Source organism: Rana temporaria, chromosome 6 (assembly GCF_905171775.1).
Source record: "Rana temporaria chromosome 6, aRanTem1.1, whole genome shotgun sequence".
In the NCBI taxonomy this organism is placed as follows: Eukaryota; Metazoa; Chordata; class Amphibia; order Anura; family Ranidae; genus Rana; species Rana temporaria.
In genome coordinates this window covers 135,601,337-135,615,972 of record NC_053494.1, presented here as the reverse complement: position 1 = coordinate 135,615,972, position 14,636 = coordinate 135,601,337, and the positions used below count along the sequence as shown (strand labels likewise).

At 46.3% G+C, this 14,636-nt stretch overlaps 1 protein-coding gene across 2 annotated transcripts in view; it reads right to left on the bottom strand.

Annotated features, from left to right (window-relative positions):
• ADPRH (ADP-ribosylarginine hydrolase) overlaps positions 1-14,227 on the bottom strand; it is a 47,838-nt gene extending 33,611 nt beyond the window's left edge. Inside the window, exon 1 of one of the 2 annotated variants that reach the window (XM_040357408.1) lies at positions 14,114-14,227. In XM_040357408.1, coding sequence (XP_040213342.1) covers positions 14,114-14,212 — 99 coding nt within the window. In that variant the 5' untranslated portion in view covers positions 14,213-14,227. Of the gene's footprint in view, positions 1-10,069; positions 10,150-14,113 lie in introns of those variants that run through there. The other variant, XM_040357410.1, reaches the window with a different exon arrangement.
• Between the last annotated feature and the right edge of the window lie 409 nt (positions 14,228-14,636).

Sequence of the window (14,636 nt, the reverse complement as noted above, 5' to 3'; positions counted from 1 at the left end):
CATAAGACGAGGGGTGTACCCGGAGGCCTGCAAGAAGGGCTGCAGGAGGAGCAGGGCCGGCAGACCCGCCATTTTGGGGGCTATGGTGGGAGACTTGCTGCGGGTGGCGGACAGCCTGGCCTCCTCTGCCAAGTCTCAGGCTGCATGCGCAGCGTCGGTGCAGCAGGCCCTCACCCTGCATGCGGAGCTGGGCATGAAATAATTCAGAGAGCCTGCAGGAAGTCAGCTTCAATAGTGTGGCGATGGTCACCTGCATGGTGGAGCAGCAGGCCGCCACAGCAGTGCTCACAGCGGAGGTGAGCAGGTTGGCAGGGGCTGTAGAGGCCAACACTGCTGCTGTGCGTGAGGAGGGGAGACAAACACGGCGGCACCAGCACCAGAACACCACCCGCCAGCTTCGGATGCTGGCGCAGACCAACTCTGTGCTCACCTGCCTGGCCAACGCAATGGAGGGCAGGCAGGCACCACCTGCCAGGAGTGAGCAAGTAGGGGATGATGCTCCTCCCCCCTCCCTCCCCACCCAGGCTCCATCCCGCCAACTGAGGAGCCAGAGCCGTGGCACCAGCCTGGGCAAAAGGAAGAGGAGATGATTGGTTAATTTTTGCCACACTTCTGCTTTTTTTTTTTGTTTTTTATATTTATGCTCAGAATATGAGCTTCTTTTTTTTGTTATATTTATGCTCAGAATATGAGCTTCTTTTTTTGTTATATTTATGCTCAGAATATGAGCTTCTTTTTTTTGTTATATTTATGCACAGAATATGAGCTTCTTTTTTTGGTTATATTTATGATCAGAATATGAGCTGTATTTATTTGAATATTTTTGCTCAGAGTATGAGCTGGATTATTTTTTATTTTAATGCTCAAAGTTTGTGTTTTATTGTTTAAGTTGTAGTCCCTACACACGGTGAGGAGTGTAAACTACAGTGTGACTGGTGTGTGAATGGGGGGGTGTCACTCCTGCTGGCAAAGGGGTGTCACCCTCTGCCGTGTGAAAGGTGTATGAATGTACAGCGACATAATTGGAGCCTTGGCGTGGCGTTGCTGCTCCCAAGTACCGTGCGGTGTACTTTGGTCTAATCCAATTTGATGAGGATGTGATATGTGTGTGCTAGGGACCACAGTGGTGTACATGCGTGCATTCTACTTGTGACATGATGAATGTGTGTGTTTAACGTGCAAAGATACGTTCCACGAGACAACTCCTAACTGCTCTTCCCTCAGTAGACCGGGTAGAGTTGGTTAGGGGGGGATTGCGTGGTTCGGGGGTCAGGTCATCACGTAGCTCTATCTCCAGGCCCCTTCTCATGGCGAAGTTGTGCAGAATACAACATGCCCCGATGACCGATGATCTGGCACACAAAGTTTGGGGAATACAACAGGGTACCCCCTGACTTATCTAGGCATCGGAAACGGGACTTCAGGAGGCCAAATGTGCGTTCCACCACTCCACGGGTACGTCTGTGTGCTTCATTGTATCTTTCCTCTCCTGGGGTTTGGGGATTCCGGAATGGAGTCCAAGTGCATATGCAGTCACCTGGAAGGGAAAAGACAGGAGGATCTTAGTCATGCATGTGCCCCTCGTGATGTCTGCATCATGGGGGGGACAGTCATGCCTGACACCCATGTCACTCATCAACCAGCCAGCTGTCCCTGTACACATTCTGTTCAAATTCTGTGGAGATGGGGCTTTGACGGTATATGAAGCTGTCGTGGCAGGACCCTGGGTGTTTGGCACGGATGTGCCATATGAGGCATTGGGCATCAACTATCATCTGTACATTGATGGAATGCCAATGCTTCCGATTGCAGTAAATGTGCTCCATGTCACAGGGGGGCCGTAGTGCCACATGTGTGCAATCAATGGCCCCCACGGTGCGTGGGAATCTGGCATTTTGATAGAAATCTGTCATTGCCTTCTGCCGCAGATGTTCCTGGGTGGGTTTGATGAAGTTGTGGGACATGCGTCTGAGGATTGCGGGGACAACCTGGTGCACACATCTGCTCATGGAGGATTGTGACATCCCAGCCACTACTCCACTTGTACGCTGAAACGAGCCACTTGCCAGGAAATGCAGTGTTGCCAGTACCTTGACCAGTGGCTCCACTGCATGTGCACGATGTGTCTTGCTGGTGATGTCATCATGCAGGATTGTGGCTGTTTCCTGGATGGCTTCAGGGCTGAATCTGAAGATGCGAAACACCTCTGAATCCCCTATGCCAAAGACGTTCATGCGCGTTCGGTATATCCTCTCCGTGCCCTCCTACGAGTTGGTTCACTCAGTAGTATTGCTAGGACCATGGCTGCCCCTGGCATGTTGGCACACAGATGTGTTGTCCTGCAAGTGTGGGTGCTCAGCTCGTCCGTAACGGTGCTGCTGTAGCTGCTCTCCAGCTGACCTGTGTCCGTCTGGTGCTAAGTTGCCCCTGCTTTTATGAGGAGCAAGTTTGCGCTGGCCGTACAACTTGCGCGCACTGTGCGCAGACTGCGCCTGACACGCGCATGTTTGTGAATTTGCGTATCTCCCTCATTTGCATAGGAAAACAATGGGAGTGCAAGATGCGCACAGCGTAAAAATGCGCAAAAAATACGCCGGCGGAGAAAAGTTACGTCAGTCGGAAGGAGCCTAATTTCAGACGTTTCTCTTTTTGTGGGTACGGCGCATATTTACGACGGCACAGATTTTGACTTACGCGGCGCATATCGAGATACGTCGGCGTAAGTCCTGAATCTACCCCACAGTGTAAAAATATAATAAACCAGGGTTTGACAAATTTGCTTGGAATCTAGGAGCCAGCTAAAAAAGTTAGGAGCCAAAAAACGCTCCCCGTCCTGCCAAGCTCGCACGCAGAAGCGAACACATACGTGAGTATCGCCCGCATATGTAAACGGTATTCAAACTGCACGTGAGGTATTGCCGCGATTGGTAGAGCGAGAGCAATAATTCTAGCCCTAGACCTCTTCTGTAACTTAAAACATGCAACCTGTTGAATTTTTTAAACGGCCGGTAATTGAGGCCCTGGCTTTGCGTCCTTCTGCAGGCCTAAGCTTCCTTCTGTGAAGGCAGCAAAGCCGCGGCCTCAATTACCGGCGATTGCAGCCGGCCGGTAATTGAAAGTGTCTTACCGTTCTCACATAGAGGTGATCAGTCTCCGTGCCCTGTCCGCGTTGGTCCGTCTGGTCCCCTCTCGATCAGCTTGGCCCTTCGAATCAGGAAGCCCGAAGGCCCACGGTGGGCGACAAATGTTTTGGGTCCTTTCCAAAACATGTAGGCCTAAGATTCCCTGAGTGCCAGGTCACAATTTCTTGTCGCAATTGCGACCGGGCACCCGGATTTTGTCGAACCCTGTAATAAACAATTATATATATATATTTTTTAAGAGCACCCCCATAGCATACTTAGCTTGTGACTGCATATGTAAATAGTGTTCAAGCTACACATGTGAGGTATTGCCGCAAATGTTAGAGCAAGAGCTATAATTTCAGCACTAGACCTCCTCTGTAACTCTAAACTGTAAAAATTTTTAAAGCGTAGCCTATGTAGATTTAAGTACCGAAGTTTCGCGCCATCCCACGAGTGTGCACAATTTTAAAGCGCGACATGTTGTTAGGCATCTATTTACTCAGCGCAACATCATCTTTAATATTATACAAAAAAAAATTGGGGAAAATATTTTGTTTTGCAACGACCGCCATTTTATTCCCTAGGGCAGTGAAGGCAAAGCTCGGCACCCCAGATGTTTTGGAACTACATTTCCCATGATGCTCATGCACTCTGCAGTGTAGTTGAGCATCATGGGAAATGTAGTTCCAAAACATCTGTGGGGGTGCCAAGGTTTGCCATCACTGCCCTAAAGTCTCTGCTAAAAAAATATATATACTGTATAATGTTTGGGAGTTCTAAATAATTTTCGAGCAAAAAAAATTATGATTTTTACATGTACAGTAGGAGAGCGTGGTTAAAATACACCCGTTAGCTCAGAAAGCAGGTACACTAAGAAAGTACATGTTATCTAGGAACCCCAAGATACCCAAGATAAGATAAAGTTGCCCAGCCTTCTTTGATTAGTGAGTGAGTGAGTGAGTGAGTGAGTGAGTGACTTGTATAGCGCAGCAATTGCGAAATTAAAGCCGGGGAATGAATCCACCAGCGGCAGTCATGACGTCACTTCCATCGCCGACAGATGTACACCATGGCCCAGATTCTGAAAGGGCTTACGACGGCGCAACGCCATGTGCGCCGTCGTAAGTCCTAATCTGGGCCGTTGTATCTATGCGACTGATTCTTAGAATCAGTTACGCATAGATAACCATTAGATCCGACAGGCGTAAGGCTCTTACGCTGTCGGATCTTAAATGTAATTTTTTATTTCGCCGCTAGGTGTCGCCTCCGTCGTTTTCCCGATCGAGTATGCAAATTAGCAAAATACGCGAATTCCCGAACGTACGGGCGGTCAACGCAGTGAAGTTACGACGTTTACGTTAGATTTGCGACGCGTAAAGTTGCCCCTGGGTATATGAGGCGCAGTCAATGTTAAGTATGGGCGTCGTTCCCCCTTTGAAATTTGAAAATTTACGTCGTTTGCGTAAGTCGTCCGTGAATAGGGCTGGACGCCATTTACGTTCACGTCGAAACCAATGACGTCCTTGCGACGTCATTTAGCGCAATGCACGTCGGGAAATTTTAGGGACGGCGCATGCGCAGTACGTTCGGCGTGGGAACGCACCTAATTTAAATGATCCATGCCCCCTACCCGGATCATTTAAATTAGGCGGGCTTGCGCCGGGGGATTTACGATAAGCCGCCGCAACTTTACAGGCAAGTGCTTTGTGAATCAAGCACTTGCCCGTAAAACTTGCGTCAGCGTAACGTAAACGAGATACGTTACGCCCGCATAGTTTTACGCCGAGATACGAGAATCTGGGCCCATGTTTTTTTTTTTTTTTTTGCAGGAGAACCTGAGATCATTTAGTGTTTTTGGTTGATCTCAGGCTTTCCAGCAATGTAATGTAAAGTAATGTTCAATACTTGGATTATTGGTTGTAATAATCATAAAATATTCAAAGTATTCTATATTGGCAGCAAATTACATGACGGGGTCATGTGATTTAGCTAAGCTCTTGTGAGCGGCTATTTAAATCAAATTTCTCATGGAAAGAATATATTTTTGTAAATTTATGAGAAAGACACACATACTTTTTGTTCATATATGGACACAGAAGTGACAAGGCTGTGTATTTCTTGGAAAATAAAAAAGTAGGAAGAGCAGAACTTTTGGGTGAAGCTTCGCTTAAAAAATGAAAAGTGAAGATATCCCAGTTTACAGTTCAAGATATCAAATTGTAATAACAAAAACTAAATATACATCTCCTTACAATTATAAAAAAAAGAAAAAAAACCTGCACCAAGAGTAATAAATATAAACAAACTGACATCCACAGTGGAACAGAAGAGATACCATGACCTGGAGTGCATGCACGTGGGTAGGAAATGGCTAAGGCTAAAGCCTCGTAGTCGTGCACACAATCAGATTTTTGAACAACCGTTTGTCCGTTTTTTTGTTGCATGCTAGTTTCATGCCGAAAGTGAAGACGTTACTCACCATACGAAAATTCTCGTACGACAGAATACTACTTCAGAAGTGACGTAATGTGTTGAATTTAACATATACCTTAATTCCTTCTTATAGGAATTACCTTCCACTTACATAGAATCCATAGATAAAGGCATGACATAAAAAACGGCAAACATCGCTCTCAAAGATGGTGTCTCGACCCCGCCCAGCATGATGACGTCACTGCCCAGTTGACGCGTTGCGCCCTGATTGGCTTCCTCAAAAGGATCCTAGTGCATTACCTTGTTTTTTTAATAAATATGGATTAAGCAGTCTGCACTACTGGACGTCTGTGCTTCCTCTTTGGTTTACCTGCTTCTAAGAGATTGATTGCCATTGATTTTCACCATATGGAGAGAAGAAGGAATTAAGATATTGTTGACAGTGTATTTGGTCATTGATTGCATAGAGGTTGCATGGTGTATGGGACTATTTACTTGGACTGCAATATATTTTTGCATGATTTATGCACTTTATCTTGCTGCACATAGTGTATATGTTTTTTTTTATAGGATTAGCATATAATTAGTGTTCATTTTGGCAGCAAATTTCAATTTGGTTTTAGTCTTTGGACTAAAATGCCATTTTAGTCTTCGTCCCATTTTAATCATCTGCAATTGTTTTTGTTTTTTTTGTATAATCTTTATTTTAGAAAACAATTACTGTATATACTCGAGCATAAACCGACCCGAATATAAGCCGAGGCACCTAATTTTACCACAAAAAAACTGGGAAAACTTATGACTCGGGTATAAGCCTGGGGTGGGAAATGCAGCAGCTACTGTTAGTGGAAAAGGGGGTCAACAATGCCCATCTGCAGCCTCACTGTGCCCATCTGCAGCCTCAATGTGCTCATCTGCAGCCTCATGTACCTTTGATCTCCGGCTGTGTCATGTAACTGCAGTCGTCCACTGTAACAAAGCCCCACCTCCTCCTTGTCCGTGATTCAGTTTCCCAGCATTGTTATCAGTGTTCAGTGTTCTGTCTATCACGGATGAGGAGGCGGCGGGGCTTTGTTACAGTGGACGGCTGCCGAACAGTTAAGACTGACACAGCGGTAGACCCTCACTCGAGTATAAGCCGAGGGGGGCTTTTTCAGCATAAAAAATGTGCTGAAAAAGTTGGCTTATACCCGAGTATATACTGCAACGTGTCATGTCATGTCCAACATTTGTATCTTAATAAAATCCAAATCCAAATGTATCACATATACATCACATGCAATCAGACAGGACAAATATATATAAAAAAAAAGAGGAAATACCATGGTGAAAATTGTGCAAAATAGCCACAGGGCTGTCCCCGTTTTAGGGATTTAGGGAAGCCTCATTGGAAATAATCACAATAAACATATTCAGTATGCATATAAAAAGTTGCATAAAAAAGGAGCCTCTGTGCGATAGCTCTACCGCTGGTGCCAAGCCGGCGGGTGCTATCAATAAGTTCCCAATTAAAACAGGGTCACCTAGCCAGAGCCAGGTAATGGGGGAGGGGGGCCAAAATAGCCTCCCCCTGCCCCCCACACGAGCCAGGGATACATGAGGCCAATGCTAAACGCTTGGAGGGATAAACAGTGCGGCCATTGAGGAAGGAAGCCACCCCTCCAGCAATGAGGCATTGGGCATTATGTTCATCAACAGCATGGTGTGTAATATATAAACCTTCATCCACGTAACAGGGGATGTATACAATTTCTGAAAGGTATAATAGAGAAAAGAGAAAGAGAGAAAGAGAAATTAGGAGACAACCAAATCATACCTGAAGTATTATGAGAAGCCTTTTTCATGCCCACACCGAGCACCCCATTCTTGATTGGAATAGGTGGCCCATTGGAACCCCCGAGAGCTGCTATACAGCGAGGAGTGTGTCATTGTCCCCTAGGTTCTCAGTGGCACACGGGTTTTATGGGATGGTTCTGCCAACTCCAATAGAGCTGTGTCTAGGCTAGAGGGCACATGTCCAGGGTCGGAAACGTAGTCTATCAGACAAAGCGGTCTTGAGAACCACGACAGGTCACTATCCAGTCTTCCGCTTCCAGATGTTACTCACCCTGCTGATCCACTCCTCCCGCGTAGGAACTCTGGGCTGCTTCCAGTAGGTAGGAAGCAAGCTTTGTGCCACATTTAGTAAATGAGACATGCGCTTTTTTTGTATTGGCTAATTGGAATCGGAGGGATGTGCAGGAGGAAGCGAGTTGAGTTAGAGGAACGTCTAGCCCTAGTATGTCTTTTATTTGGCCCTTGATATCTTCCCAAAAGGGTTTAATTAAGGGGCATTCCCACCATATATGAAGTGTACCCCTGTGTCCACAGCCCCGCTAACATAGCTCAGACCTGGTGGGATAAATACGTGCCAGCGTCTGTTGGCACCCAGTACCAGCGGGAAATTATCTTGTAGTTTGTTTCCTGGGTTTTAGAGTCAATAGAGCATGAGTGGGTGAGCTAATATAAGTGGGTTAACTGGGTCTCGGTAAGTTCATACTCCAAGTCTCTTTCCCACACCCGAATATAGGTAGGTTTAGATTTGTGTGTGGTGGAGCCCAGTAGTCTATATAGTTCAGATACCATATGAGGTATGTTAAGTTACTTCATCAGGTTGGGCAATAAGATCAGGGAGTCCAAGAGGTGGAATAACACCTCGTCAGCATAAGCCAACAGCTTATGTTCTGTGTTGCCAACCTGAGGGCCCTTAATGTCCTTGCTAACTCGTACAGTGCACAGTAGAGGCCCCAGCACCAAGACGAAAAGGAGGTCCGAAAGGGGGCACCCCTGTCTCGTGCCATTCCTGATCGGGAATCCAGAGGAGAAAATTCCATTCACCTTTACCTGCGTGCAGGGATTAGAATAGAGGGCCATGATCAATGTCAACATGCGCGGTCCCCACCTCAGGGTCTCTAGCACCGCTTTCAGATAGGACCAGTCAACATGATCACAAGCTTTTTCAGCATCAGTCGATACAATTATATAGGGTCGGGGGATTTTGGCGTGTAGAGGCCCAGTGAATAAGTTGAATGGCTCTAAGAGAATTGTCCCTAGCCTCCCTACCTGTAATAAAACCCATTTGATCAGGGTGAATGACTAGAGGCATAGGGTGTTTGAGCCTATTAGCTAAGATTTTTGCCAGAATTGTAATATCTACATTCAGGAGGGAGATGGGGCGATAGCTCTGGGGGACAGTGGGGTCCTTGTCCTTCTTAGGAAGCACAGAGATGTGAGTCAACAGCGTCTCTGGGGGAAAAGCATTGCCCCCCGCTATGGAGTTAAAATACTTGCACATAGGTGCTGTCAGAAGGGAAAAGGAAGTCTTATAGTACGCACTGGTGAACCCGTCAGGGCCAGGGACTTTTCCCATTGGGCACTGTTTCCCCAAGCTCAGCTAGTGTGATTGACAGCTCCAAAGTGGAGCACTGATCTTAGGTTATGGGAGGGACACCGGGCGAGGTCAAGTACTCTTTAACTGCCCTCTGTCTAGTCACCCCTGCATCAGGGGTAACCCTGAGTCTAAGTTGTACAATTTGGCATAATAATCCCAGAACCCTGAGGCAATTTTAGAAGACTGTACCGTCAGTTCTCCAGGAGTAATGGAGCTTGTGTATGTAAGCCTGAGCATGTTTTTTCCGGAGGGCCCTTGCGAGCATACGACCGCATTCATTACCATGTTCATAATATTTATGGGACAGATATCTAAAACGGTTTACGGTCTAGCAAGCGCAGAAATAGCTTCCTTAATTCGGTCAGTTTCTTCAGTGCCTCAGGGTCTCCGCTATGTTCATGTTAGAGTTCTGCTTTTTGAAGGGCTTCAAGTACTCTTTGAAAGTCTGCCTGGTGTGCCTTCCTAAGTTTTGAGCCTAGGGAGATCAGCTCTCCCCTGACCAATGCCGTGTGGCTTTCTCATACAATGCCCTCACCAAGGCCCTCCGTGGCACTTTCCTTGATGTAGCGAGTTAAGATGTCGGTTACCCCCGCCACTACTGCAGTGTAGTCAAAGCAAATTTTCATTCAACCTTCATGTCCAGCAGGGGGTCTGGGCTAACATTAAAATCCCCCACAGACCAGGAGACCCTCCTTAAATTTTTCCAGTTGCTCCAAGGTTGTATCAATAAAGGGTCAGTTGGTTAGTGTTAGGGGGCATAGAACGTGGCGAACGTATACATTTGTCCAGCAATGCTGCTCTTCAGGAAGACGTATCTTCCCAGAAGATCTATTTTATTCCCAGTGGGCTGAAAGGGGCAGGATTTGTGAATCATGATAGCTGCCCCCCTAGATTTAAATACCGGGGAGGTGCTAAAGAACCATTGGCTGAAGAGGTGAGTGTGTAGCTTAGGAATTTAATGGGGGGCAAAAATGGATTTCCTGCAAGAAAAATCACATTGTGCCCTAAGCCTTTTTAGCTCCCACCACAACTTGCTACGTTTGTTTAGGGAGAAGAGGCCCTGGACATTATAGGAGCTTACCTTTAGAGTAGCCATGGAGGATCTAGAGGACGATTGGTGTGCCTAATACGTTGGTGTGCTCGGTGTGGGCGACGATGTAGAAGGCCGCTCCTGGGAGGAGAAGGAAGGAGAAAGAGGAAGGAAGAAAAAGAACAAACATGTAAAATTTGCGGTAAAAACATAACAGTATGGCAGAAGCCACAGTAACGTTCCTTAACATCTGTGAGTCGTGCTTGGGGCCCCTCCCCTTGGGGGGGGAGGCCCCAACCCCCGACCTAGGATCCCAATGGGGGTCAATACCCAATAAAGGGTGGCCTACGTGGGTAACGTGTGTCAACATGGGGGATCTCAAACCTAGATAGTATCAGCAAGGGACGGCAGAAAATAAATCAAAGAAAAAGGAAAAACGTCAGCACATATCGTGGATGTTCCCAGACTCCACTGAAGGGTGTCTACGCAATATGTGTAGTCATTCAAGACCCAGTTTGGGTGACCAAGGGGGGGGGGGGGGTCTAAGGCACAACATCAGGGACACCTCCCGATAGAGAAGGATCAAGCATAGAGGGTAGGAAGACTCGCCATGTCAGTCTCTAGAGGTAGCTGGGCCTGGCGAGGAACCAGACGAGTGACATTGCTGGTCCCTTTTACGACTTTTGCGTTTAGCAAGTAGCCACGTTTGAGGTGGTCGGGTGGTTGGGAAATCTGTCGATCCCCTCCAGTCCGGAAAGTCCACAGGTTCTAGTCCAAGCAAGAATAAGAAGTGCGGAAGATCATCTTTGGTGCGTAGGGTCACAGGTTTGCCCTCTTTGGTCACTTGGAGAAAAAAGGGAAGCCCCTTTTGGCAGACCCACGTTCTGGATGGCAGTCTGGGGGAGTGCCCTGCGCTGCATGAAGGTGCGCCTGGAAATATCTTGATAGGAGGATAGGTGTGCACCGTCAAAATCAAAGTAAGGCTTGCCACGCATTTTTGCATAATGCGGTCTTTAAACGTGTATTTGTGTAACTTACAGATGATGTCCATCGGATTATCCATATCTTGAGGAGGTCTGAGTGCCCTATGAGCACGATCAATCTTGACGGTGGCAGTGGAAGACAGTTCCAATATTTCCTTAACTAAGACCACCAAGCTGTAGCTTCTGGTAGGCCCCTGATTCTAATATCAGCCCGCCGACTGCGGTCTTCCACATCGTCTAACCGTCAGAGCAAAGTTTCAATCTGCTAGTCCTGTGTAATGCATTTAGCCTGCAGCATAGAGATGACTGGGTGGGCTTCATCAAATCTTAGCTCGGAGAAGCTGCAGGCTGCTGGAGCCGGGCTGCGGTGAGCTGGGAGGCTTTAGCTGCCTTCTGCCCGCAGGTCCGGGAAAGAACGAATCCAGTTGCCCATTTCTCGTGCGTTCGGTCCTCGGTGGTTGAGAGGATGACCAATTTCTCTGGGACATGGCAGGAATTGTCTGGGGTGGAAGTTCCCCTAGTAGCGGTGATAAAGTGTGGCGGTGGTACGGAGCTGTGGAGACACACGTCCTCACCCCTCCATTGCCAGGACACGCCCCCATCTTCAATTGTTTTATTTGTATTTGGCCAACTAAATCTGCCCTACATTTTAGACCACTAAAATGCCCTACATTTTAGTCGACTAAAATCGAATGGGTTTAGTTCAATTGTAATGCAAAAATGTAATGTAAAAAATTATAATATGTTATTATTTATGGTATTAAGGTTTGAACAAACTCCCAGATACAGATTTAGCCATTCTGGATGGTCTGAGGAGGCCTGTATTGCACAGTGATCTGGACGGTGGTCTGAGGAGGCCTGTAATGCTGCACAGTGCTGGATGGTGGTCTTAGGTCTGCGGGATGGCCTGTGCGCTGTATACTGGTGGTCAGAGAAGTCCTGTAATGCACACACAGTGCTCTGGACAGATGGTGGTCTGAGGGGAGGCCTGCACATAGTCATGCATGCTTGCTGGGAGCAGAAGCATGCAGAGCTCAGTGGAAACCAAAAGCTAGTACACAAGGGTAAATGTCCCTGCCTGACATTTTTGTTGAATTGCCATTACAATGATGATCATTGTGACAGCAATGTTTTGTAGTGTCATGAATGGGTTACGTTAATAACAGCTGTGATTACTAGTGATCTATGATTGGCTACAGCTAATTACATGGTACAGGGTGCTGTGATTTGCCCAGGTACCATGTGATAGCTGTGGGCCTATCACATCAGCACGCTATAGGAAAAACAGCTGTTGACATAGTGATCATGTGACTGCAAATGGCCGGGTACTGGGATCTGCAATCCACTGGACACATCGGTCATGGGAGCGCCACGCTGCGCGCCACAAACCAGTAAAAGGCTAGATGATGTACATGTATGTGATCCAGCCTGCCTGTGCCACCCGCCCAGTGAATATACTGTGGACAGATGGCAAGTGGTTAAAATCATAGTAAACAGAGTTATCACTTGTTATTATATTTAAGCGGAATAAAACCCAAAGAAACATTTATTACATTGCAGCTTACCAATTAGATATGGTGGCTGCATTAGTTTTCTTTTTAAAAGCTCTCTTTCCCTTATTTTAATCTGAAGATCTGGTCAGTACATCTATTGTTTCTTTAACCACTACCCGACGGCCGTACGACTTTATACGACCGCAGGGTGGTTCTAATTCTCTAACTGGCCGTGTTTATACGGCCTGCGGGCGCGTCCGGCTGCGTGCGCATGCTCGCCGCATCGCTGAAATGCCGATGCGAGTGTCTGGCGGCCGTGATGTCCCCCACTCGGGATCGCCGGCTACAGGGACAAGACATGGAGCTCTGTGTGTAAACACAGAGATCCATGTCCTGTCAGGGGAGAGAGGAGACCGATCTGTGTCCCTTGTACATAGGGACATAGATCGGTCACCTCCCCTAGTCACCCCCCTCCACCTACAGTTAGAACACAATTCAGGGTACACATTTAACCCCTTCCTCACCCCCTAGTGTTAACCCCTTCAATGCCAGTCACATTTATACAGTAATTAGTGCATATTTATAGCACTGTTCGCTGTATAAATGTGAATGGCGCCAAAAATGTGTCAAAAGTGTCCGATGTGTCCGCCATAATGTCGCAGTCACGAAAAAAATGCTGATCGCCGCCATTAGTAGTAAAAAAAAATAAAAAATAATAATAATTCTGTCCCCTATTTTGTAAGCGCAATAACTTTTGCGCAAACCAGACGCTTCTTGCGATTTTTTTTTTTTTTTACCAAAAATATGTAGAAGAATACGTATCGCCTAGACTGAGAACAATTTTTTTTTTTTTTTAAATTGGGCTATTTATTACAGCAACAAGTAAAAAACATTGGTTTTTTTTTCAAAATTGTCGCTCTATTTTTGTTTATAGCGCAAAAAATAAAAACCACAGAGGCGATCAAATACCACCAAAATAAAGCTCTATTTGTGGGGAAAAAAGGACGTCAATTTTGTTTGGGAGCCACGTCGCACGACTGCGCAATTGTCAGTTAAAGTGACGCAGTGCCACAAGCTGAAAATTCACCTGGTCAGGAAGGGGTATATGTGCCCAGTAAGGAAGTGGTTAAAAGAACAAGCTGTCCTGCAGATGCATTAGTTACAGGGATGAGACAAACTATTTACAACTGACAAGGGTACTTAAAATGATCAGTTTTTATGTAAAACTTTTATCCAAAAATGAACAAAACTGTTGCTGTAAAGCTTATAAAGTGTGAACTGGCATTTGGCTTCAAATTTATTAGTGCATCTAAATATGCTAGTTCATCTAACACTCCCCCCCCCCCCCCCCGTGTCCTGTGCTCCTTCATCCAGAGTGGAGACACTAATACAGAAGGAGTACAGGTCAGCTCGCCAGGTGATAAAAGCCTAAAAAAAGAAAACTAGTGTAGCCACAACATGTAATGATTGGCAAGCTGCAGTATATGACATTTTCAGTTTTGGGTTTTATACTGCTTTCACCTTCACACATACTGGTTATAGCGTCACTCTCTTCGGCTAACGCTCCACACCTCTGCTGTCCACTCATTATTGCACTCAGTATTACATACAGCACTTACCGGTAGGAAACGATCAGCAAAGCGTGCTGCTTTCTTGCCACTCCTCTCTACAAATAAAGCTGATTCACACACACACACCCGACTATGTTGCAGCAACATTCCCCATCGCTACAGAGCATGTGCCAAGATCCAGCTCCCTTCTTTTTATTTTTTAAAGTGGAACTTTACTGAAAAAAAAAAGTCTTTTTTTGATACAGATGAGACATACTGGGGGAGATTTACTAAAACTGGAGAGTGCAAAATCTGGTGCAGCTGCATAGAAACCAATCAGCTTCCAGGTTGTTTTGTAAGAGCTTAATTGAACGAGCTGAAGTTAGAAGCTGATTGGTTACTATACAAAGCTGCACCAGATTCGAATGCCTTATACACACGATCGGAATTTCCGATGGAAAAAGTCAGACGGAATTTTTCCATTGTGTGTGTGCCACATCGGAAATTCTGTCGGACTTAGAAAGAGAACATGTTCTCTTTTTTTCCGCTGAAATAGGAAATTCCGTTTGTCTGTATGGAACTCCTACGGAGA